Genomic DNA, 26,247 nt, shown 5'->3' with positions numbered 1-26,247 from the left:
TATGAAAACTGTTTTTTTTTTCTTTAAAATTTTGGTCTTTTTTGTTTGTTCAGCAAAAAATAAAAACCCCAGTAGTGATTAAATACTACAAAAAGAAAGCTCTATTTGTGTGAAAAAAATGATAAAAATGTCATTTGGGTACAGCCTTGCATGGCCGCTCAATTGTCATTCAAAGTGCAACAGCGCTGAAAGCTGAAAATTGGCCTGGGCAGGAAGGGGGTTTAAGTGCCCAGTAGGCAAGTGGTTAATATGTATAATGTTTATGTGGACATTTTGTGAGTGCAGCTGTCACTGAGTAATTTTTTTTTTTTTTTTTTTTTACTATTTGGTGACACTTTTTGCCCAACTTATTTTTTGGATTAGTTTTTTTTCATATTACATTTGTGTTTTTGGATTTAATAGAGCTTTAAAGTGACCCTGAACACACCTCAATGTGGGCTAGTAAGATTGTGGAGGTTAAAAGGCAAGCTTTAACACTGTATGCAAATGTCAACGCTTTGCGTGTCAAATTGGCCCTGTCGATTTGACCAGAACAGAGGGGTAGTTGAAGCTGCTGGAGATATGTATGCCTCCAGCAGGTTTTTTTTTTAAATCACTGTATTTAAAACTGTGGAATTACTGATATATGACTGATCAGGTATGTTACGAACTTTGCCATGTTTTGTAAAATGCAAAATGTAAAATCAGGCAGACCATGTTAGTTAGAGGATTTTGTGGCTTAGCCCTCATGCACACAGGCTGTTAAAAAAAACGTTATGAAAACGCCAGTATCTTTGCAGTGATTTTTTTTAACTTTTTTCAGCTTTTTTCAGCATTTTTGCATTAGCGTTTTTGAGCGTTTTTGAGCGTTTTTCCGCGTTAGCGTTTTTTTTTTTTTCAAAATTTTTTTTTTTTTTTTTCAATGGATCAAAAACGCTAAAAAACGTTGGTGAATGACGTTTTTAAGCGTTTTTGAGCGTTTTTCAGCGTTAGAGCGTTTTTACAGCTGAAAAACGTCTCTCAGAACCCACTGGTCCTGGGTTTTTTTTACAGCTTAAGGCCCCATTCACACTAGCGCGTTTTTTGATGCATTTTGCATTTTGCAGAAATGCACGGGAATTTTTTAAAATGGGTTCCTATGGAACATGTTCACATCAATGCTTTTTTGTATCTCAGCGTTTTTGGAAAGGGTCGGGGACTTTTTTTCATGCAAAAAGCAGCGTTTTGCATGTAATGGTTTTCAATGGACAAGCATCAAAAACGCAAGTGCTGCGTTTTTGCAGCGTTTTTGATGCGTTTTTGATGCGTTTTTGGTGCGTTTTTGCCGTTTTTTTTTTTTTTTTTTTTTTTTTGTAATTTTTTTTTAAGACTGTAAAAAAAAATGAAAAAAAAAAAAAAAAAAAAAAAACGCAAAACGCAAATCGCGGCAAAAACGCGGCAAAAACGCCGCAAAAACGCGGCAAAAACGCGGCTCAAAACGTGGCAAGCATGAAAAAAAAACCTCCAAAAACGCTCAAAAGCAACATGCATAGGTGTGAATCGAGCCTTAAAACGCCTATGCCACTTGCAGCTCAAAAACGCCTAGGTGGGCATGAAGCCATAGACTAACATAGACAGGCCTTTTTAAGCTGCAAAAAAAGCTCAAAAAAGCAGCTGTAAAAACGTCCGTGTGCATGAGGACGGTGGTTACATTCTATGTCTTTTTTTTTTCCTTCTACAGATTTCAGATGCTTTGATAAAACGAGTACAAGGCTCTCAAGAACAGTGGGTAAAAGGTGCTCTGGAACCCAAGGTCTCCCCTGAATTTGACCTCACCTTGGACAGCGAGCCTTTGTTGCAGGCCATTCACCAGCTGGATTTCATTCAGATGAAATGTAAGGGTGAGCTCACAGTTCTTATCTGCTTTGTGTGGGAGTGCTGTCTGTGAGAAAGGTGCAAATGTAAAAAACCCATGGCAAGAGAATGATTGTTATCATTTAATGAACACAGGTGCATGACTGAAGAGATGTTAAGGTGGATAGAAAATATCTAATGACTGACATGTCAAATGCAGACTCTGAGAACTTTAGTGACATTTTGCTATATATAAATACAGTGTGAACCATTTTCTCTGCTAACCTGCCAACTTCAAATAACAGTCAGTCTTTAGAAGCCTGCAAAGAAGAAGTTTTCTTTTTCTCACAAGTAAAATCTTTTCTTTATGCATCTGGAAAGCAGATATGGTTGTGCTCAATTAAAGTTTAGGGCTAAACATTAAAATGTTATTGTTTATATTTTGTTTCAGATGAGTAAATTTTATATATATATATATATATATATATATATATATATATATATATATATATATATATATATATATATACACACTATATTACCAAAAAGTATTGGGACACCTGCCTTTACACGCACATGAACTTTAATGGCATCCCAGTCTTAGTCCGTAGGGTTTAATATAGAGTTGGCCCAGCCTTTGCAGCTATAACAGCTTCAACTCTTCTGGGAAGGCTGTCCACAAGGTTTAGGAGTGTGTCTATGGGAATTCTAGAAGCGCATTTGCAGAGGCGTAACTAGAACCTTTAGGTCCCTGGTGCAAAAAAACATGAAGGCCCCCCCCCCCCTTTCCATCGGTCCCGGGGCCCTTCCCTCCGGGCCCAGGGCACTTCCCACTTTCCCACTGATCCCAGTGGCATGCAGTATGAATTATACTCCCTGCTGAACTTGACCCATTCAAGGGAATGGTGCTGCTCTGCAAGCGCCCCACAACTGCGTGCAATGCACATGGTTATGGCATGCTAGTGCGGAATTGAAAGGGTTAAAGTAGGCGGTGCTGAGGCAATACAATACCTCCTTACTGCCTGCCAAATGATCGATGAAGAGAAATCTGAATGTGGATTGCTCTTCTGAGACCAAAGCAAATCCTTATTTTTTTTACATTTTTTAAACAGAATTTTTTTATTGACTTTTTTTGACATGTTTAACAGCCATTTGGTGAAACATCAGGGCTCTAAACAGACCCTTGATAGCTCACTTTTGAGATGTGGTTTGGTGCGTGTGAAAATGCATGGGTTAGCAGACGTGTTGGGGTGCCATTAACGATTAATGGCACTGCTGTGCATCTACTAAAGGTCAGTGTGTTTCTGTGTGTGTCAGGAAAGCCACAATTCTGTGCACATTCCTGGCATGCAAAGGTGGGAACCTAGCCTTATAGTGGGTGCACATTAGTGTACTGCAGTTTGGCCGCATCGGGATTGTATGTGTGCTTTACTTGCAGTTATAGCTACGCTCCCATTGAATTTTAATAGGCAGTGAGTTTTCTGAAAGCATGGCAAATATGCAGCATGTAGGAATTTGAGGTACCTTTGTGAAAACGCATGTAAACTTTTCATACGATCACACTGCACCCAAACTGCAGCACACTGATGTGAGTTCACTATTAGGCCCCTTTCACATGAGTGGACTGATTGGGTCAGACTGTCAGTTTTTCAGGCAGAACCGACTGGACCCTCCATTCTTCTCCTATGGAGTGTCAGGTGTAAACAGACATGTGCCTGTTTACATCTGCCTACATCTAATCTGATCTCCTAAAAATAGACAGATGGGGATCAGTTCACCATTCATCTGGTGGATGGGATTACATGGCAGATGGGTGTAAATGGACAGGCGGTCCGTTTACATCCGACTGCCTATCAAAAAGAGAAGGCTGTGTCTGTGGCTGCTCTGCAAAAGCGGATTGGACACGGACCAGCCATCTGCCTGCTCAGGCGGGATCAGCGGAGAGATCACCCGGGGCCTTAGCCGTAAGAAAATGGTGAATAGGTGGGGGTCTAAGTAGTAAGAGTATGTGTTCATGAAGGAGTGCAGAGAAAGTGCTAAGGCTACATTATAGGGACAGGACAGTTAGAGGAGTAAACTGGGATGAAAAGGGTGTCAGATATATGGGAGTGTGGAATGTCCAGAACTGGGGGGGGGCTGCTGCAGGGACATTATGTAGTGATTTATGGGGGGGTTAAGCAGATAGGAGAAGGGATAATGTTAACAGGAAAAAAAGTTCAGGAGGATCGCTGCTAACTTACTGCATGATTGTGTAGAAAAGGTAGAGAGAGATGCAGACTGCTGGAGAAGATGAGCAAATCAAATGGGACCAAAGAAGAAGAAGGTGAAGTGACACAGAAGAGAACATGCTGAGGGCTGGAGGGGAGTGATTACTAGTTGCAGAAAGAAAGCGAGATAAGGCAAAGTTGGAGCGACTGGAATTTCAGTGTTGGGGAATCAGCACATCGTGCAAACGAGTGAGAATAACAATCTCTGCTGGCCTGTAGAGAGTTCTAACCTCAGCCCAATAGAACACCTTTGGGATGAATTAGAGTGGAAAATGCGAGTCAGGTTCTCTCGTCCACATCAGTGCCTGACCTCATAAATGCGCTTCTGGATATCGCATAGACACACTCCTAAACCTTGTGGCCAGCCTTCCCAGAAGAGTTGAAGCTGTTATAGCTGCAAAGGGTGAGTCAACTCAATATTGAACCCTACCGACTAAAACTGGGATGCCATTAAAGTTTATGTGCGTGTAAAGGCAGGCGTCTCAATACTTTTGGTAATATAGTGTATATATCAGCCATACATAACCTGTCAAGGCATTGATCTCTATACTCCACTAGACCTCTGAAGGTATGCTGTGGTATCTGGCACTAAGCCTTTAGTAGCATATTTTAAGCCATGTAAGTTGCTGTGTGGGGACTTCTTTTTCCAGCACATCCCACATATGCTTGATTGGATTGAGAGCTGAAAAACTTGGAGGCCAAGTCAAAACCTCAAACTTGTTGTTGTGTTCCTAAAATTATTTTTGAATTCTTCAGACCAGGTCACCATCTTCCATTGCTACATGGTTCAGTTCTGATGCTTACATACCCATTTTGGCTATGGACACAGATCAGCATGGGCACCCTTACCAGTCTGCAGCTACGCAGCCCCATACACAATGGATTGCGATGTTCTGTGTATTCTTACACCTTTCTGTTAGAACGAGCATTAACTATTTCAGTCATTTAATTGTTTTGATTAGCTTGAATGCAACCTGCAATTATTTTCCATAAGTGGAATCCCATTATTTACTCCTATAATTGTGTTACATCTTGGATAAATTTTCTTAGTGTTCTAGATATATAGCTGAACTACTTTTCTTTGTCTTTACCAAAATTGTCATATACAAAACTACCTTGTTATCACCTCAAAACAAAATTCCATTTCTTAATGAGGTGGATTAAGAAATGGAAGAATTCCCCAAAACGCCCCCCTCCTCCCACTGCTGTCAGAATACACTAGTCAGTTGCTGCAGCTGCTGATTGAGAAAGAATTTCCAACATGTCCCTTCAACAGCAGTTGATCAGTCAACTTCACTTGAGCAGCGACTACCACAATTTGATTAAAATTCAGTCTCTGCTGAACCTAGTGAATTTTGATCAATGTGTAGCACTACCCCCGTAGGAGTTGAAAATGTCAGGGTCCCCCACTGCTGCATATCCAGTCACACAGCATTTCCTTCTTGCATAAAAAACACAGAAATCAGTCCTTGTTTTTTTTGTTTTTTATTAGGGGATGATAACTTGGACGGGATAAGATATTATGGGATGTCCAACTTGAAAATGTCCAACATACAAAACCAGGGACAATGTCCTCTCTATTTATAGATTCCTCTTCTTCCTTCCTTCCTCCTGCACAAATTTGGTTTCTTTTTTGTACAGTATCTGCTGAATAACTCCTGGAGGAATTAACAGTCTCTCGTTAGCACAGCAACAGCCCATCACAGGCTAGGAACTCTCAGTGAACAGCATCTCACACCACCTTCTGCTTCCCTGTAGAAACTGATCCCAGCTCTTGCTGCTACAGCTGGCAGTCTTTCCCTTTCTCTGTCCCTGCACCGTGCTGATCTACTCACTGTCTCTCCTTGCTCCTTCTGCCTCTCCGGTTCGGGTCCCTCCTACTGCATCCTGTGGTGGGATCCTTCCAGGCCAGCCTACTGAGCTCCAGTCTGAAGTAAACCCCCCCTGGCAGGGGTCTCTCAAGGGCCACCGATAGACTACCCTCAGCAATGCTTCTCCATCTTCCACCCAGCTCTCTGACTGGCATGGCTCATTCCTATTTAAGGGCTCCTTTGGCCCCTGCCAGGACCACTTCCTGGGGATTGGCTAAGGGCCCCTAAATATTCAAGGCAACCCCTCCTAGCTTGCGCCCACTCTCTTCTAGAACATTCTTCAACACTCTAGAAACAGGGGGAGACACCAAAGAGCTGCCAGGATGAGTCATTCAGTCCTGACCTCTAATAACCCTGAACCAGATTCCATGCCTCAGGTTTATACCTGGGCCAGATAAATGTGCATGTGTTGGGTGCTACAAGTGTATGGCCAGTTGTAGAAAGAATAAATGATGTTCTAAACCCCATTGAGTTTTCAGTTTAAGTTAGTTTAACACAGACCAGGTGTATCAAAAAATAAGGTGTGCAAAGTCTTTCAGTGTGTTTTTTTTAATTTAAATATGCAGCCACAGCCTGGGTAGAAAAACATGTGTCCTGCCAGCATATTGCAACGTGGGGAGCCTTGTTCTCTGTGTGATAACAACAATCTCTGAAATGCCCCTTGATAAGCCAGATCCCAAGCTTTCTGCTTAGCAGGAACATGAGCTTTGCTAATTACAGAGCTTTAGGTCTGACTCAGTGGGGGGAAGGAGGGTGTCAGACTTGCAATGCTTACGCACAGATAACAAGGATCCCACTCTGCAGCTGCTAGCATTGCACAGTTTTTTTAAAAATAGGTCGTAGCAGCTTCAAAATTAAAACAACTAAAAGAAGAGAGAGAAGAGATGCAGCCGTGTACAGTGCTGGATCGATTGAGGAACAGATAAGTATTTAGGGATGTGGGGGAGCACAGCAAGTTTTTTTACCCTAATACAGGGAATGCATTAAGGCAAAAAAATGTTTTAGCTTTAGAACTGCTTTAAGTAGAAAACTCAAAATTGAAATTCAGCCACTTTAGCAGGAACAGGCTGAATTTCGATCTATTTATGGCCATTCCCATTTGAGAGAAGTCAATTTAGTGATCAACTCAGTTGCTGGAAAATTTGTGTTTGATCAGTGCATATATTAGCTGCAGCTCTGATCACTGTATTCTGGCAAAGCAGAAGTCTAATTCTCAAAATACAATGAGCAGCAAGGAGGAATCTTTATCCACCTCAAATTTGTGGATGGGGAAATATGTTAATTATTATTTTTTGGTCAGCCAGCTGGTAGCTGGGCAGGAAGTGGCTGGTGGGGCCAAGCCAACCTGTCTGTGTCAATAGACACAAATAGGGTGGCTGGGGAACAAGCCCACATGAGTGCCCCCATAGGAAGCAGCTTTCTATGTGGGCACTCATCGCAGAGGCCACGAGCGCTGGCCCAGAAGGGGGTAAGTAAAACATGTTTGTTATTTTAAAGGGAAAAAACAAAGCTTTAATGTTACTTTAAGGCTGTTTATGTCATATTTAATATGGTTGTGAAAGCCCTATGTACACTAGCATTAACATTTAAAAGTATGGAATCACTAAGAAATTACTTTCTTTTAAAACATTGATTTTTTTTTCGATAGCACCATTAATTTGTTTTAAAAATATACACAAGCCATAACCAATGCAAATGGCTATTACTGTTTGAAATTAAAAAGAAAATTGCCTTTCCTCTGGTCTTTTAATAGTCCTTTTTTAGGCCAAAATGGCCAAAACAAAATAATGTTAAGAGCTTTTTTGGAAGGTGACCCGTGGGGTTATATTGTCCCATTAGGTAGGTCCCGATATAATGGGACTGGTTGAACTGGTACTAGTGAGGGGATGGAGGGGATCTGGCACAGGGGGTGTGCCCGGACCCCTCCACCAGTTAGATAAGATACTCCGAATGGGGAGATACTTTTGGAGTGTCTGGGGGGAGGGGGGGTGGAAGGGTGGGTTGGAATTTTTCTGGGTTTTTTTCTCTTCTTTTTTTTTTTTTTTTGTTTTGTTTTTGTTTTGTTTTGTTTTGTTTCCTCCAGGCAAATGGCAAATATGGTATTGGCTCCCTTTTTTTGGTTTCTCTTGAAGGATGGCTGCACCATTAACGATTGTATCCTATAATGTGAAGGGACTGGGCTCACAACATAAAAGGGGCCAACTTTGGCATGAATTACAACATTATGCAGCGGACATAGCATTTCTTCAAGAAACGCACTTTAGGAAGAAATCAATACCTAACCTACCGAGACATATGTTCAGCCATTGGTATCATGCAGTTTTACCGATTGCAAGGGCAGGAGGGGTCACAATAGCATTTAGAAAAACTTGCCCATGGGTATTAACGTCTGTTCAAACAGACAGAGAAGGTCGTTTCTTATTTGTCAAAGGGGCAATATATGGCCAGCGATATACATTTGCTGCTATTTATGCTCCAAATATGGGAACAATTAAATTTCTTGTCGAAATGCTGAGGACGCTGGATAAATTCAGGGAAGGATGTCTGATCCTGGGTGGAGACATCAACATGGTACTAGATCCGGGTCTAGACACAACATCAGGGAAAACCTCCATATCTTTTAGAGCCCTAAAATATTTAAAACAACGCCTATGCACCCAACATCTGGTTGATAGCTGGCGGGCATTGCATAATGAAGCAAAAGATTATAGCTATTACTCTACAGCACATAAAATGTATTCGCGTATTGATGTATTCATGGTAGATCAATTCTATCTGGAGAGTGTCTGGGATTGTACTATTGAAGCTATAACTATCTCGGATCACGCCCCAATAACGTTAACATTCTTCCCGAACCAAACAGGGCATATAGAACGAACCTGGTGATTGAACGAATCGCTACTGGATAACAAAAAGATAACTGAAGAGTTAATAGTAAAAATACGGGAATATTTTGAAAGGAATACGCCAGGAGAGGTGTCTGAGCAGTCAGTGTGGGAAGCTCATAAATCAGTTATAAGGGGAGAATTAATAGCCTATGGAGCCTATACTAAGAAAGAAAGGAAAAGGGAAGTGACAGAGCTATTGGAGAAAATTAACATATTAGAGACTAAACATAAAAAAAACTTAGATCCCTCAGATATCCAACAACTAGGGCATCTTCGAACAGAACTTGCACAATGTCTGGATCGTAAAATAAACAATAAATATAGATATTTTGCCCATAGGTTCTATGAGCAAGGTAACAAATGCGGGAGACTATTAGCTAAACAACCTAAAAAGCAGCAAGATTCTAGACATGTTCATAATCTATTAATTCATAACAGGAAAGTAGTGGAAACACAGGCCATAGCGAAAGAATTTCATAAATTCTACCAGACCCTATATAACATTCAGACACTGGAGACAGCTCAATTAGGAAATAAAGAAGATCAAAGAAGGGAGGAAACACGAGAATATATCAGGGAATCATCCTTGCCGACCATATCTGAGATGATTAAGACGGAAATGGACCAGCCAATTACGGTGAATGAGTTGAGCAGAGCAGTAGCGGCCCTACCAGCGGAGAAAAGTCCTGGCCCGGACGGCCTGACAAATGCTTACTATAAAAAATTCTCTTCAGAGTTGATAAAACCGCTATGTAACTATTTTAACTCTATTAATGCAGTTAATTCTTTGCCCCCAGAAGCCCTGGTGGCGTATATAACCATAATCCCCAAAGAGGGGAAAGACCCTCAATACTGCGCCAATTATAGGCCTATTTCTCTGCTCAACTCAGACACTAAATTGTTTGCCAAAATTTTAGCTATAAGATTGCAAGAACATATAGGGGATTTGGTGCACCCCGACCAGACAGGTTTTGTAAAAGGACGTGAGGCAAGGGATAATACCATCCGGGCACTTCATCTGCTCCACTGGATACAATACGGTCCAGAGAAAGCCCCAAGAATCGTACTATCGATGGACGCAGAAAAAGCCTTCGATAGGGTGAATTGGGGCTTTATGAAAGAAGTTCTGAAGGGAGTGGGTCTAGGTGACCGTATGATGGGATGGATAATGGCCCTTTACGCAGATCCAAGAGCAAGAGTTAAAGTGAATGGTACAATCTCGGACTATCTCAACATACGAAACGGAACAAGGCAGGGGTGCCCACTTTCCCCGCTAATATTTGCTATAATGTTAGAACCATTTCTCTGTAAGATTAGAGGTAATGGGGAGATAAGGGGAATAGGCGTGGGAGGCGTGGAGCATAAGGTATAAGCCTATGCTGATGATCTGCTGTTTTACCTCTCAGCACCTCAGACTTCCCTAGTGTCACTCATGCAGGAAGTAGGTAAATATGGTAGGCTATCTAATTTTAAAATCAATTATGAAAAATCAATACTTCTTCCCAGTCATGTCCCTCGAGAGATGGCAGAGATATTGAAGAGGGAATACCCCTTTGTGTGGAAGAAAGATTCACTGTTTTACTTAGGGATTCATGTCACCTCAGATCAAAAAATGTTGTATGATCTTAATTATACTCCCCTAATAGCCGGGTTAAGGGAGGACTTAAAGAAATGGACAGAACAATATTTAACATGGTTTGGAAGAGTGAGTGCCATTAAGATGTGTATACTACCTAGAATTATTTATATGTTACATACAGTTCCGATTAAGTTACCAGGAATCTTTTTTAAACAGATACGGAAGGCTTTTACAGCATTTGTGTGGAATAATAAAAGACCAAGGCTGACATATGACATCCTGTGTAGAAGTAAGGCTGAAGGAGGATTGGGCCTTCCTGATATATCAACATACTATAAGGCAATGTCACTGGTCCGTATTTTGAATTGGTGTCATGATTCCCCTAGTAAAATGTGGGTCCCATTAGAGAAAGCTATAGCGGGGAGGAACCTGGCAGGAGCTCCCTGGATTCCGAATACGGAAAGAGGACTCTCGAAATGGACATCCCCCCTGACCTGGAACGCACTGATAACATGGGATAATCTAAATAAAACAGGAGAGTACTCCCCCCGGGTGTCCCCCTTAGCTCCACTGGAGGGTTTCCCATGGTTCCCACCGGGGGAGGGAGGAGGATTCCTGCGGGCATGGGGGAGGGACGGAGATGTCACCTGTGGCAAGTTTGCCCCACGGGGGACCTTAGCAACTTATTCAGAGCTGGTTACAGCACTAGGGAATATATCTATAACAGGATGGAGATACAATCAAATGAAAAGTTTTTTCAAAAAAATTAAACCCCTTCTGAGACCATTAAATACGATAACTAGGTTTGAGAGCCGGTGTGTACACCTGGGGGAAGGCAGACATATGTTGTCCCAGATGTACAGCCTGATACTTAGTACCCAAAAGAAAACAATCCCATACTTTGTCAGGGAATGGGAAAGAGAACTAAATAAAGTACTATCAGACGAACAAATTAAAAAAAATGATCCAATCAACTTATTCAACATCCATAAGCTCGTATTCTCAGGAAATGGCCTATAAATTTTTGACAAGGTGGTATAGGACACCAGCAAGATTAAATAGGATATATCCAACAGAAGATGCCCGATGCTGGAGAGGGTGCGAGCAAAGGCGTACATTTCTTCACCTGTGGTGGGAATGCCCCAGGATTAAGGAATTCTGGGAAGCAGTTGCACCATGGATCAAGAGGTTAGCCCCTAGATCTATAGAGTGTACACCTTTGGACTTCTTATTTTATGGAACAACCGGCACAATCAAGGCCTATAGGAGGAGCATTACACCACATTTATTAAATGCAGCCAAAGTATTAATTCCAAGATTTTGGAAGCAGATTACCTGCCCAACATTAGAGGATTGGAAAAGGGAGGTCAACCGGACAATGGAAGTAGAAAGATGGATTCATGTAGTTAAAGACAAAAAAGGGGAATTTGAGGACATATGGGCAGGCTGGATACAGTGTGTACAGGGGATAGATTAAGAGGGAAATATGAAACGAGAAGGTGCAGGGAGCCAGGGCCATATAAATACCTTGGATTAGTTGCATAGGGATTTAGCCAGGGAGGAAAAGGAAGGAATAGGGGCTTTTTTATATTTTTTTAAATTTTATTTATTTATTTATTTATTTATTTTTGTTTAGACTGCTGTCTCTCCCCCCCTCCCTGTCCCTTTTACCCATATAATGAGATACCTGATTTGGTGAAAGGGGGGAGGGAGGTGGCAAGGTGAATGTCTCTTAGTTTTCTTGTTTTTTTTTTTCTTTTCTTATTGTTGTTTAATGTGCTGGTTTGTAAGCGCATGGTGTAGGGAACGTCACTAAGGAAGGGGATATGAAGATTGAAACACACAATCAATGGGAATTATGCTAATCACCTAGGGGTTTTTTTTTTTTTTTTTTATAGATGTTATATTTAATATGGCCGTTAGTGGCCTCTTACACAATAGGGGGTAACACATAAAGGTATTTTAGGATTAATTGGATCACTTTAAATAAATTACTTAATAGAAGTGAGGAACTAGGCCATGATTGGCCAATAAATATAATTATGGGATAATTAACAATAACCACAGGGTATGTACGGGTGTGGTGGGTTTTCTTTTTTCTTAGAAGTGAGGAACAATTACGGAATAACAATAATAAACACGGGGAATGTATGGACGGGGCTGGGGGTTTTCCCTTTTTTTTTTTTTTTTTTTTTGTTGGTATGTTTTAGGCTTGTTTAATGTGTTGGTTTGTAGGTGGTGGGGGTGTCAATGTGGAATTGGATACACAGACCGATACGCACAAATATTGGGAATCTCATCAATCACAGGATATATTTGGTTGTCGAACATATGTCGGGAGGGGAGGGGGTTGAGACAGGCAGCGGTTTTTTCATTCCCCTTTTTTTTTTTTTTTTTTTTTTTGGGGAGGGGATAGGGTCAGTTGTAAGAGAACGATGTTACCAATTGGTCTCTTATTAATGTTTAATATGTTAATCCTGCTTAATTATTGTAAAATATGAAATTAAGGATGTTTAATTGTGAATTGTGAAAAGTATAACAGAAAATAAAAACATTTTGATTATAAAAAAAAAGAGCTTTTTTGGCCTTGAATGCAGCAGTTTGATGAATGTTTGATATATGAATGGCTGCCAGTGCTGTCACTTGTTGCTTTGTATATGGCTGTTTGCATATTTTGCAGGATTTCATGGTCTTCTAATAGTCACAAGTGTGAATGGGACCTGATGTTACATTTTAAGTTTTATTAATTTTAGTTTAACTGTATGGTATAACAAATATATTTTATTTAAGCATAATTCGAATAGTGACTCTGCATCTCCATATTGTATGTTATTAAGTAATATGAAAATATTTGAATAGTATATAGAGAAAATAAAATAATCAGAGGTTGGATAGCTTTCTCCAAAACTTACATATATTCACTTGGTTTATAATTTGTTCTCACTGTCTAAGCATCATTAAAATCACTATATTTACTTTACATCTGGACAAACTGTACCTTTGATGCCCTAAAGTAAAAAGGTGCATAGTGTCATCCATCTCAGCCCTGAGACTTCATGATCATTTCTTTGGTAGTGTGTTTTTATATTTTAGAACAAGAATTCACCTGTATAAAACAGCTGGGGACGCAAGGGCAGAGTTACACTAATCTGTACTCAGTTCCCATTACAGTGCCCCCAGTACCCTTACTACAACTGGAGAAATGCTGCACTAGAAATAACAGTGTCACTCTAGCATGGAGAATGCCACCCTTTGCCCACAATCCTGTAGATGGATATATTCTCGAACTGGATGATGGAGATGGAGGCCTATTTAGGGTAAGCAAGGACATATTTTTCAGTCATTTGAAAGATATGCAGAATGTTATAGTAAAAACCGCTAAGTTATATAATGTCAACTGCCAAACTGTAAAAATGTTTCTTCTTCTGGCTAAGCTAAATGATGATAACAGACATACAGTATGACATGGTGTTATGGTTTGGCCTGTGTTGATGGGCTTTTTCCTTGTGTTGATTTCATCAAGTGGCTGGCTGCTGCAAGTAGTTTTTTTCTTCCCATAGACTTGCATAGGAATACATGCCTGATTGAAGTGAACAAAAGTCCCTTGACACAGGCCTTTACTCTCCTCCAGCAGAGCAGCCTGTTAGTTATCAGCCCTGAGTCATAAACAGCAGACTGGTAATCTTATGGGGTATTAGAGCTGGTCACTGGGATGACAGTTCTGCCCTGCTACAGTAAAAAATAAACAATAAATAATGACAAAGGAAAATATCTATAAGCCTCACATCATGAAACAGATCCATGTGCATGAAGTGAGATGAATGGCAGCCTCAGCTTGGATCTTCCCCATATTTAAGCTCCAAGGGGCAGAGCGCAACACGTTGGAGATGCGGTCTGGCTTGAGTCCGGGCTGAGGCTGCCATTCATCTCACTTTATGCACATGGGTCTGCTTGAAAATGTGCGGCTTATGGATCTTTTCCTTTGACATTTCTGCAGCTTGGGGCTGGGACAAGCTCCCTGTCCCTGCCTGCACTCACAGCGGTCTAGTTGGTCTTCACCTCTCTACCTGAGCGGCACCTAAATTTTGTCTTTTTGAGTCACAATAAATAATGACACACTTACCTGCTGGAGAGTAGAGATTCAGAATTTTACAAATGCCCCTTTATGACTGGTTCTCTCTAAAGCTAGATATAACATTAATCTTTTGCTAAATAAAACTGTCTAACAAAGACCATTACATACTGTAGTTGGCCCCTTCAGGTACCTGCATTGCCTTTATAACATTAATAAAAAATTGCAGGTCTCCGATGAGGAAACAATGATTAGCTTTCATCTACCCTGATTTGCCTCTTTTTATTGTAGGTTGGGGGGGGGACAAGTAAGGGCCAGGGACAATTAAGGGAATTCAGTAAAGGCTTATAAACAGTTTTCTGGTGGTAGCTTCCCCCACGAATACCTGGGCCTAATTCATCAAGCATTTGTGCCAATGTCTGTATTATTACTGACACATATGGCAAGATCAGGTAGTTCTTACTACTGGGTAAATAGAAAACACCGCGCTAACCAGTAAAATGAATGAAAGCTGCTGCATACAGTTTGACAAAAACAACAAAATAGGCATATGGAAAAATGCAGCGCATGTACAAATGAATATAGGTCTTTAAAATGGTGAAACAGTCAAGAAATAACTAACTGACCACAGGTGCCTTGAAACACAAACGTCCATAGATGGATGTGAATGTCCAACCGCACAGGAGGTATAAGTACTCCAAGGGGTGGTGATAGTCTGATGGTTGTCAGAAAACACCTGGCATCATACAGCGACTTCCCAACCGAGAAACCGGGTCCCAATGGGTCATTCAGAGGAAGTGCAAAAAAGCCTCTTACCAGATCCTGTGGATTCCCATGTCAGCGACAGGGAATCGCATGCGCAGTTTGTCACAAATGATGTGGAATGGGAGCTCAGGAATCGCCAATCTCTTGGATGGTGGTCTGTATGGATCTCGGCCGGCAACCGGATGGGTCCTCACAACGAACCGTCCTCACACCGAACCGTCCCAGCGTGCATCAGAAGTTTCACAAACGGTCCCCCGAAAGGAGCAGTTGGAGGGACTGGATCTCATGCGGTAAATGTGGAAACAAAAAGAATGTGCCTCCACATGGTGCAGATAAAAAAGGGGTGTTTTTATTGACAAAAACGACCATACACAAATAAAAGCGTGATCACGGTGGATAAAAACAAATGGGCAACAAAGAGAGTGGTGTATGTACCCGACGCGTTTCGACCTAGGGGTCTTCAACAGGGGCATAGACCACTCACTCCAAGTTGCCAAATATATATAGTAAAATTATTTAGAGAAGGACCAATCACAAGGGCTGAAAAACCAGGAGATTGGATTGGGTGAATACAATCACATGACTTGCTTGAATGTCTAGACATAAAGATCATACACAATTTCTATATAAATAAATGAATGACATTAAGGTGAAGCTCAGGAGACTGTATAAAGGTCTACAAGCTGAAAAATATATCACTCTATGATCTCTCTAACAAAAATAAAGCATTTAAAGATTAAATGAAAACAGCACTCCTCTGCTGACAGTCCGGCAGAATGTACCGCCCTGTCAGCCAGAGGAGCCAATCCTCAATAAGAAGACAAAAGGTGTTAAATAAAGCTGACCAATAGGCCGCTATGTATGAGCCGGCCTCTATCCCTGAACGCCCACATGACCAGTCTGTGTAGGAAATGACGTCACGTCCGTGGGCGTGTCTGACGTCTCCCTCTCACATGACTCACTGGGCCAATCAGAGAGCAAACATCCCACTCAACTCTGCTGTACGTACAATCCGTACACCGCAGAGGGATGGGACTTAAATAAATACACCAAGCGTCCCGGCAATGCAATCCAGCAAGCAACGGACGCTGAATGAGACAAAACAGCATCTCTATGGTGTCGGTGTAAAAAAATTGTGTTATGCAGCAGACCGGGACCCAATGACCCGGAAGTGTGCATAGAACTCCAGTGAACCGGAAGTGTATTGGAAGTGGGGACACATATAGTGAAATATAATGTGTTGGAAAATGACTAACTAAGGTGGAATCGCATAAATGTGTAAAAAAATATGCTGGAGTGGCATGTGTGAATGTCTCTTAAGGTCCATGTGTGTTAAGTAGGACTGAAATAAAAAATTAAAAAATTATGTGAACACAAAATCTCCAGAACGCACATTGTAAAATGTGTTAAAATGAATATATATGTGGAGGGAATGTATGGATTTGTAAAGTGACCCAAATATCTGATAGTTATCCCTATGATCCCTTGACTGTAAAGAATCGTCAGCATAGACCGAATGGGTCAATTTGGATTGGACCAATTTCAATTGGGCGAATAGATAACCCTCTAAGGCAGTGGTTCTCAACTCCGGTCCTCAGGACCCACCAACAGGCCAGGTTTGCAAGATAACTGAAATACATCACAGGTGATATCATTTGCCGCTCAGTGATTGTAGTATTCTAGTCTGCATCTCCCCAAGGTAATACTTAAAATCTGGCCTGTTAGTGGGTCCTGAGGACAGGAGTTGAGAACCACTGCTCTAAGGTGCACCATATATAAACTGTGTACCAGCTTGTGAATATAGGTGAAAAAAAAGAAAAAAAAAAAAAAAGGAGAGGGGGAGGGGGGAAAAGTGTAGAAATAATGAAATAAAAAAATATATATTAAAAAAAAAAATTAAAATATTAATAAAGAGAGGAAGGGACATGCATAGAGATGTGGAAGGAATTTAGGATTGGTTGATAAAGGAGTTGAGGTCCCACTCCACGTTTAAACCTAACGGGAAATAGGACCTCAACTCCCATATCCAATAAGTCTCGAGGCGTGACACTCCTCGGAGGCGGGACTCTCCTCTCCAATGTGGGACAAATTTGTCGATCACCTGAAATAAAGTCCCGGTAGGGTCTTTATTATGGTGTTCCAGATAATGCCGGGGTACTGTATGTTTGTCCTTGCCTTTCTTGATACCTGCCACATGTTCATTGACTCGTATAGAGAAAGTTCTGATGGTACGCCCAACATACTGTTTGTGGCAGGGGCAAGTAATGAGGTAGACAATGTATTGTGATTGCTCCGAATATAATAGACCCCCCCAAAAGAGTTTCATTTTTTCAGGAATGTCAGGGTTATTACCCCTGCCGTAGATGCAATGTCTGCCTCCATAACATTCGAGGCAGACAAAAAAGTACCACTTTCCAATCTACAGTCACCTCCCTCACTTACCAGATGGAACACTTCACAACTTGTACATCACAATACATTGTCTACCTTATTACTTGCCCCTGCCACAAACAGTATGTTGGGCGTACCATCAGAACTTTCTCTATACGAGTCAATGAACATGTGGCAGGTATCAAGAAAGGCAAGGACAAACATACAGTACCCCGGCATTATCTGGAACACCATAATAAAGACCCTACCGGGACTTTATTTCAGGTGATCGACAAATTTGTCCCACATTGGAGAGGAGAGTCCCGCCTCGAGACTTATTGGATATGGGAGTTGAGGTCCTATTTCCCGTTAGGTTTAAACGTGGAGTGGGACCTCAACTCCTTTATCAACCAATCCTAAATTCCTTCCACATCTCTATGCATGTCCCTTCCTCTCTTTATTAATATTTTAATTTTTTTTTTTTTTTTATATATTTTTTTTTTATTTCATTATTTCTACACTTTTCCCCCCTCCCCCTCTCCTTTTCTTTTTTTTTTTTTTTTTTTCTTTTTTTTCACCTATATTCACAAGCTGGTACACAGTTTATATATGGTGCACCTTAGAGGGTTATCTATTCACCCAATTGAAATTGGTCCAATCCAAATTGACCCATTCGGTCTATGCTGATGATTCTTTACAGTCAAGGGATCATAGGGATAACTATCAGATATTTGGGTCACTTTACAAATCCATACATTCCCTCCACATATATATTCATTTTAACACATTTTACAATGTGCGTTCTGGAGATTTTGTGTTCACATAATTTTTTAATTTTTTATTTCAGTCCCACTTAACACACATGGACCTTAAGAGACATTCACACATGCCACTCCAGCATATTTTTTTACACATTTATGCGATTCCACCTTAGTTAGTCATTTTCCAACACATTATATTTCACTATATGTGTCCCCACTTCCAATACACTTCCGGTTCACTGGAGTTCTATGCACACTTCCGGGTCATCGGGTCCCGGTCTGCTGCATAACACAATTTTTTTACACTGACACCATAGAGATGCTGTTTTGTCTCATTCAGCGTCCGTTGCTTGCTGGATTGCATTGCCGGGACGCTAGGTGTATTTATTTAAGTCCCATCCCTCTGCGGTGTACAGATTGTACGTACAGCAGAGTTGAGTGGGATGTTTGCTCTCTGATTGGCCCAGTGAGTCATGTGAGAGGGAGACGTCAGACACGCCCACGGACGTGACGTCATTTCCTACACAGACTGGTCATGTGGGCGTTCAGGGATAGAGACCGGCTCATACATAGCGGCCTATTGGTCAGCTTTATTTAACACCTTTTGTCTTCTTATTGAGGATTGGCTCCTCTGGCTGATAGGGCGGTACATTCTGCCGGACTGTCAGCAGAGGAGTGCTGTTTTCATTTAATCTTTAAATGCTTTATTTTTGTTAGAGAGATCATAGAGTGATATATTTTTCTGCTTGTAGACCTTTATACAGTCTCCTGAGCTTCACCTTAATGTCATTCATTTATTTATATAGAAATTGTGTATGATCTTTATGTCTAGACATTCAAGCAAGTCATGTGATTGTATTCACCCAATCCAATCTCCTGGTTTTTCAGCCCTTGTGATTGGTCCTTCTCTAAATAATTTTACTATATATATTTGGCAACTTGGAGTGAGTGGTCTATGCCCCTGTTGAAGACCCCTAGGTCGAAACGCGTCGGGTACATACACCACTCTCTTTGTTGCCCATTTGTTTTTATCCACCGTGATCACGCTTTTATTTGTGTATGGTCGTTTTTGTCAATAAAAACACCCCTTTTTTATCTGCACCATGTGGAGGCACATTCTTTTTGTTTCCACATTTACCGCATGAGATCCAGTCCCTCCAACTGCTCCTTTCGGGGGACCGTTTGTGAAACTTCTGATGCACGCTGGGACGGTTCGGTGTGAGGACGGTTCGTTGTGAGGACCCATCCGGTTGCCGGCCGAGATCCATACAGACCACCATCCAAGAGATTGGCGATTCCTGAGCTCCCATTCCACGTCATTTGTGACAAACTGCGCATGCGATTCCCTGTCGCTGACATGGGAATCCACAGGATCTGGTAAGAGGCTTTTTTGCACTTTCTCTGAATGACCCATTGGGACCCGGTTTCTCGGTTGGGAAGTCGCTGTATGATGCCAGGTGTTTTCTGACAACCATCAGACTATCACCACCCCTTGGAGTACTTATACCTCCTGTGCGGTTGGACATTCACATCCATCTATGGACGTTTGTGTTTCAAGGCACCTGTGGTCAATTAGTTATTTCTTGACTGTTTCACCATTTTAAAGACCTATATTCATTTGTACATGCGCTGCATTTTTCCATATGCCAGTTCTTACTACTGCCAGTTTAAGAACCTAATGCTATGCCAGCGACAGATTCTTTAAGAAATATTGTCAGTTCTTAGATTAAGAAGATGGCAGTAATTAAGACCAGCTCTGAGCTGGTGTACAGAGCTACGGCAGTACTCAGAGTGGGGCATGTCATGTATGTGACAGCTTCCGACACAGTGCTCAATCCCTGGTCATATTCAGCTTTCAGCTGGGAGATTCCCTGGCCAAAAGCTAAATGTAAAGAAAGGAGCCAGGGATACAAGCGATATCATTACCCAAATATGGCAACGCCCTGGCAGTGTCATATGGGAAATGACTTGTCACTGGGTGGGACTGGGAGACTAGTTCCCCATCAGGTATGCTTTACTTTTTGCTGACAGTGCACAGTGGACTGAATAATGGCTATGGATCCTCCCACTCCTGTGTTTAATCAAAAGTAAAGCAAACTCGATGGGGAACTAATCTCTCAGTTCTCCATCAGTCTCCACCCATCCCTAGTAAAAATAACTCCTTGGCCATGCACCTGTCAGTGTACAGGTGTAGTGGCTGGGGAGGGAGGGAATGCAAAGACAAAGGAATCTCCAGTATGGACATTCTGAACCCAGTGCGTTCACTGAAAGATTCATGTACCTGTCTACGAGACCCTTCATAAATTCCCCCCAATGGAGGGTTTCCCCGTCAGTGTGCTTTACTTTCTCAGATCAGAAGACTTTGCAAGACATTAGGAAAAACACACAAACACCCATCAGTGTCAACTACTGCATTTTATGCATTGTATGGTGATTGTATGAAACAGGACACTATAACAGAATAGAGAATCATACACTTTAGCCCTTCTAGGGGCTCAGATGATCCACTGCCCAGTCAAACCTGAACACAGGCCTAAAAACCCCTTCCCTACATCCTGTTCTAATGATTAGACGAGAGCAGACCTTATGGTGGCACCCTCGATACCCCTTGGCATCTCTCACCCTACCACACCATTTTTTAATCTCTTTTCCTCTTTACCCTACCTTTCTTCTCACCACTGTTGACCCTCCTTCCCTCCCTCCCTTTTCCTCACCACCTGTCCTACCCAATATTATACTTCTCCAAAGACCCCAACTATACTTCCTTCACCATTCCTCAAAAACCTCACTAACCCATCACACCTTAAACCTATAAACCCCATCCAAAGTCAGAGGACACAAAAGACATAAGGACAATAGGATCAGTATTTCTGAGGAGTGGCAGACAATGCAGCATCTAACACACAACTAAACTTTATTGATGCTGGTTTTCCATAATTTCTCAATTGAATATACCTATAAATATATGCAGTCTTTCTACATAAATTCTTTACTAAATAAGTTTTGCACGTCGTTGTTAAATTGCTGTTTGAGTCTTGAAATGAAAATAAATACTTAGAAAAAATTAGAACACTGGAAACTGGAAAACTCCAATTTTATAACGACATCATCATAAAAGACAATACCATTTAATTAGAAAATCACTAACCTAATCTCTAATTAGAACCCTGGTCTGATATGATCATAATATCTAAAGTGTCAGTAATGTTGTACAATTAACCAATAAGGGAAGAACATCCCCAAAAGAGATGTGTATATACAGAACTGTTTTTATACATAAATACAAATGACCTCCAAAATACCAACAATTTTACACAAATAGATCCAACATGAAAGGTGCATCCACAAAACATATATAAGGTTTCATGAACACAGGCGTAACAAAAAAAAAAAAAAAAACACATTTCAAAGCATTTTTTGTTTATGGATCTGAATGCAAAGTGTATCATTTTCAATGGGACCATACACACAGGTATGTAAACAAGCACTGCGTTTCACATCCATAACCAGAGTAAAAAAAAAACGTTTCTTAGGAAATTATTGTTACGCACGTAAACGCATGCATGTATGCGCATAGACATAGATGCAAAAAGTGCATTCTGGTATTGAAAAAAGTCAGGAGAATATAGAACTAGAATTTTACATATTTAAAAATGTTATCTGAAGGCAAGAATTTACTGATTTACACAAGCAAGCACTTTTCTGCCAAAAAACCCTTGCCTATATGATCAGTAAAATTCTGACCGTGTACATGTAGCCTAAAAATAGTATCACAAAAAGCTTTATGGTATGCATTGATATTGTGGGTATGACAGATCACAGGCTATGTGCAGAGGTTCTGATTCTTGTACTCCTGAACTTTTTCGCTAGCTGCTACTTCAAGGCGTACGTATTTGGGACTTATTGAAGTTCAATACCTTTTCTTTTTTTTTTCAAATATAAGTTTTTATTAGGTACGCACCAAAGGAGAAATCCCATCATTACAGCAAAAGTATAGATGTCATTACACATGAGATACAAGGTGTTTGCGAACGATGAACCTGTTGCATCAATATCATCAACGAATGCATAGAATATTCATGTATAATAAATTACATGTGAATATGGTAGATGACATGATCCTCCCCAAATCTTTTTCTTTAACAATACTAGTATAGTAATAACCGAACTATAAAAGAGTGGAAATTGATATAGAGAGAGGGGAAAAAGAGGGAAAGGGGAAACAGCGAGAGGGCGAGGGCAGGGAGTGACGTAGCTATATGTCCCCAGGAGGGTTGTCCCCTCGTCGGAGTAAATAAAAATGTTCCAAAGACTCCAGGTCCTTGTGTATTTTTCTCATGGTTGTGTTGTGCAGTGATCAAGTCCTCCATTTTGTTTATCTCCTCCACCTTTCTCAGCCAGCACCCAGTGGTTGGTGGGCACTGCTGTTTCCAATAAAGGGGTATGCACGCCTTAGCGGCGTTTAATAGATGTCGTATTAGTGATTTTTTGTAAGTTTTGGCTGAGATCTTGGATAAATGTAAGACGAAGAAAGATGCGTCTGCAGGGATTTTATATTCTGTAAACTTTTGTGTTATACTGCGTACGTCTTCCAAGAAGCTCCCTAGTTTTGGACAGGACCAAAAGATATGTAATAGGGATCCCTAGTCTTTCCCACAACACCAGCAAAGGTCTGAGGCCGTTGGGAAGCATTTGTGTAGCCTAGTGGGTGTGAGATACCATCTGGCAAAGATTTTAAAGTTTGTTTCCTGAGTTTTAGTGCACATGGAGGACTTGATGGCAAAGGTGATAATGTGTTGCTTTTGTGTCTCTGAAAATGTACGATCAAGATCAGCCTCCCATCTTTCCAGACATAGTCCTCAAAAGTTGTCTGTGGACGAGAAAAGGTATACGGGGCCGGGATTGAATGCAGGAAATGGTGTAATTGGGTTGCCTTCCAAAAGGGAAGACGGTAGTTGCCTGACATGTCAGTTAATTCCGCAAGGGATCCCAGCGGCCTGACATCAGAAACCCGGAGGCCTAATCCCATCCCAGATCCCTCAAGTTTGTATAGTCCGCGTGTTGAAGGCCTGGTGTAAAGTTCGGATAACCTAATATCAGGTGCAGGGATGAGGTCGGTTGGTAGTTTTGATTTGTTGGTAGATTTGATTGGAAAGTATACCTTTATGCTGCTAGCGGCTAATTTCTATTGCAGTGCAATCTTCTGTACACATTTACTATTTTTTTTACATTTATGTTGCTGAGGATTGTCATGGCCTATTTGTACCCATTCATATTATCTTGTCATGTTGTACTATTTTGACCATATCATTAAAAAAAGGATTTTTACAAAAAAAAATATTAACACATGTGATGTGTGCAAAAGTTTATGCATGTTTATAAGGTAACACATTAAGGTAAGTGCAATGTGTAAATTATTCTCAGGGTTGCTATACCTGCTGTAATTCCTGAGTGAGAAATAGCATGGGCACTACATTTGGTCAGCTGTCTCGATTTATCTTTTAATGGAACTTCTGTATGTACTTCAGGGGGGAAACATTACTGTAAAATCCATTTAGGATTAGAGTAATACTATCACTGTGAGTCTCTCTGAAGTACCAGCCAAAGAATAATTACTAATCCAGATAGTGACATGTGTCAGAGATTTATATTGTTACACTGGATTTGGAGATATTTCAAACTATTTGGAATAAGACTTTAGTATCACAAAGCTTTCAGTCAATTAAGGAATTAGTAAAGTCAAATATAGTTTAACAAGTGAAAGGAATCTTCAGTGGCTGCCCCAGAAAGTTGAGCTAAAGTTTTAAGGAAAGTCAAGGGAAAATTCTAACTTGCTTGATACTTTATGAATTCGAAGTATGTCTCTGTGTATATCATCTTTGTAGCATTTATTCATATAAAAGTGTAGAAATACAGACAAGAGTGAACCTGTAGCTTGGAAGCTAAGTGAAAAAGGGCTGTATAAATTGCCACCTGGGTTAGATTTTATACATTAAATCAACCTCCTCATTATGATTAGGAATGAGCCGAACACCCCCCTGTTCGGTTCGCACCAGAACATGCGAACAGGAAAAAAGTTCGTTCGAACACGCGAACACCGTTAAAGTCTATGGGACATGAACATGAATGATCAAAAGTGCTAATTTTAAAGGCTTATATGCAAGTTATTGTCATAAAAAGTCTTTGGGGACCCAGGTCTTGCCCCAGGGGACATGGATCAATGCAAAAAAAAGTTTTAAAAACGGCCGTTTTTTCGGGAGCAGTGATTTTAATAATGCTTAAAGTCGAACAATAAAAGTGTAATATCCCTTTAAATTTCGTACCTGGGGGATGTCTATAGTATGCCTATAAAGGGGCGCATGTTTCCCGTGTTTAGAACAGTCTGACAGCAAAATGACATTTCAAAGGAAAAAAACTACTCGCTGCTATTGCATTGCCGGTCCGACAATACACATAGAAGTTCATCGATTGAACCCCTAACCAAAATTTAAAAAAAAAAATGACGTGGGGGTCCCCCTAAATTCCATACCAGGCCCTTCAGGTCTGGTATGGATATTAAGGGGAACCCCGGCCAAAATTTAAAAAAAAAAATGACGTGGGGGTCCCCCTAAATCCCATAACAGACCCTTCAGTTCTGGTATGGATTTTAACGGGAACCCCGCGCCAAAATAAAAAAATTAAAAAAACGGCGTGGGGTCCCCCCAAAGATCCATACCAGACCCTTATCCGAGCACGCAACCTGGCAGGCCGCAGGAAAAGAGGGGGGGATGAGAGAGCGCCCCCCCTCCTCAACCGTACCAGGCCACATGCCCTCAACATTGGGAGGGTGCTTTGGGGTAGCCCCCCAAAACACCTTGTCCCCATGTTGATGAGGACAAGGGCCTCATCCCCACAACCCTGGCCGGTGGTTGTGGGGGTCTGCGGGCGGGGGGCTTATCGGAATCTGGAAGCCCCTTTTAACAAGAGGACCCCCAGATCCCGGCCCCCCCCTGTCTGAAATGGTAAGGGGGTACAAAAGTACCCCTACCATTTCACTAAAAAACTGTCAAAAATGTTAAAAATGACAAGAGACAGTTTTTGACAATCCCTTTATTTAAATGCTTCTTCTTTCTTCTATCTTCCTTCATCTTCTTCTGGTTCTTCTGGTTCTTCCTCCAGTGTTCTCGTCCAGCATCTCCTCTGCGGCGTCTTCTATCTTCTTCTCCTCGGGCCGCTCTGCACCCATGGCATGGGGGGAGGCTCCCGCTCTTCTCTTCATCATCTTCTCTTCTTCATCTTCTTCTCTTCTTCATCTCCTTCTCCGGGCCGCTCCGCATCCATGCTGGCATGGTGGGAGGTTCCCGCTGTATGACGCGTCTCCTCTTCTGACGGTTCTTAAATAACGGGGGGCGGGGCCACCCGGTGACCCCGCCCCCTCTGACGCACGGTGACTTGACGGGACTTCCCTGTGACGTCACGGGGAATGCCACAGGGAAGTCCCGTCATGTCCCGTGCGTCAGTAGGGGTGGGGTCACCGGGTGGCCCCGCCCCCGTTATTTAAGAACCGTCAGAAGAGGAGACGCATCACACAACGGGAGCCTCCCACCATGCCAGCATGGATGCGGAGCGGCCCGGAGAAGAAGAGAAAGAAGAGAAGAAGATGAAGAAGAGAAGAAGATGAAGAGAAGAGCGGGAGCCTCCCCCCATGCCATGGGTGCGGAGCGGCCCCAGGAGAAGAAGATAGAAGACGCCGCAGAGGAGATGCTGGACAAGAACACCGGAGGAAGAACCAGAAGAGCCAGAAGAACCAGAAGAAGAAAAAGATGAAGGAAGATAGAAGAAAGAAGAAGCATTTAAATAAAGGAATTGTCAAAAATTGTCTC

The 26,247-nt window shown here is 41.5% G+C and overlaps 1 protein-coding gene across 2 annotated transcripts in view; it reads left to right on the top strand.

Moving 5' to 3' along the window:
- TRIM67 (tripartite motif containing 67) overlaps positions 1-26,247 on the top strand; it is a 129,398-nt gene that overhangs the window by 79,605 nt on the left and 23,546 nt on the right. The window contains exons 5-6 of one of the 2 annotated variants that reach the window (XM_073627886.1): positions 1,700-1,853; positions 13,589-13,734. In XM_073627886.1, the coding sequence (XP_073483987.1) occupies positions 1,700-1,853; positions 13,589-13,734 (300 nt within the window). Of the gene's footprint in view, positions 1-1,699; positions 1,854-13,576; positions 13,735-26,247 lie in introns of both variants that reach the window. The other variant, XM_073627885.1, reaches the window with a different exon arrangement.

This window comes from Aquarana catesbeiana, linkage group LG04 (assembly GCF_042186555.1).
Source record: "Aquarana catesbeiana isolate 2022-GZ linkage group LG04, ASM4218655v1, whole genome shotgun sequence".
Taxonomy (NCBI): domain Eukaryota; kingdom Metazoa; phylum Chordata; class Amphibia; order Anura; family Ranidae; genus Aquarana; species Aquarana catesbeiana.
This window is presented reverse-complemented; position numbering and strand designations above follow the sequence as displayed.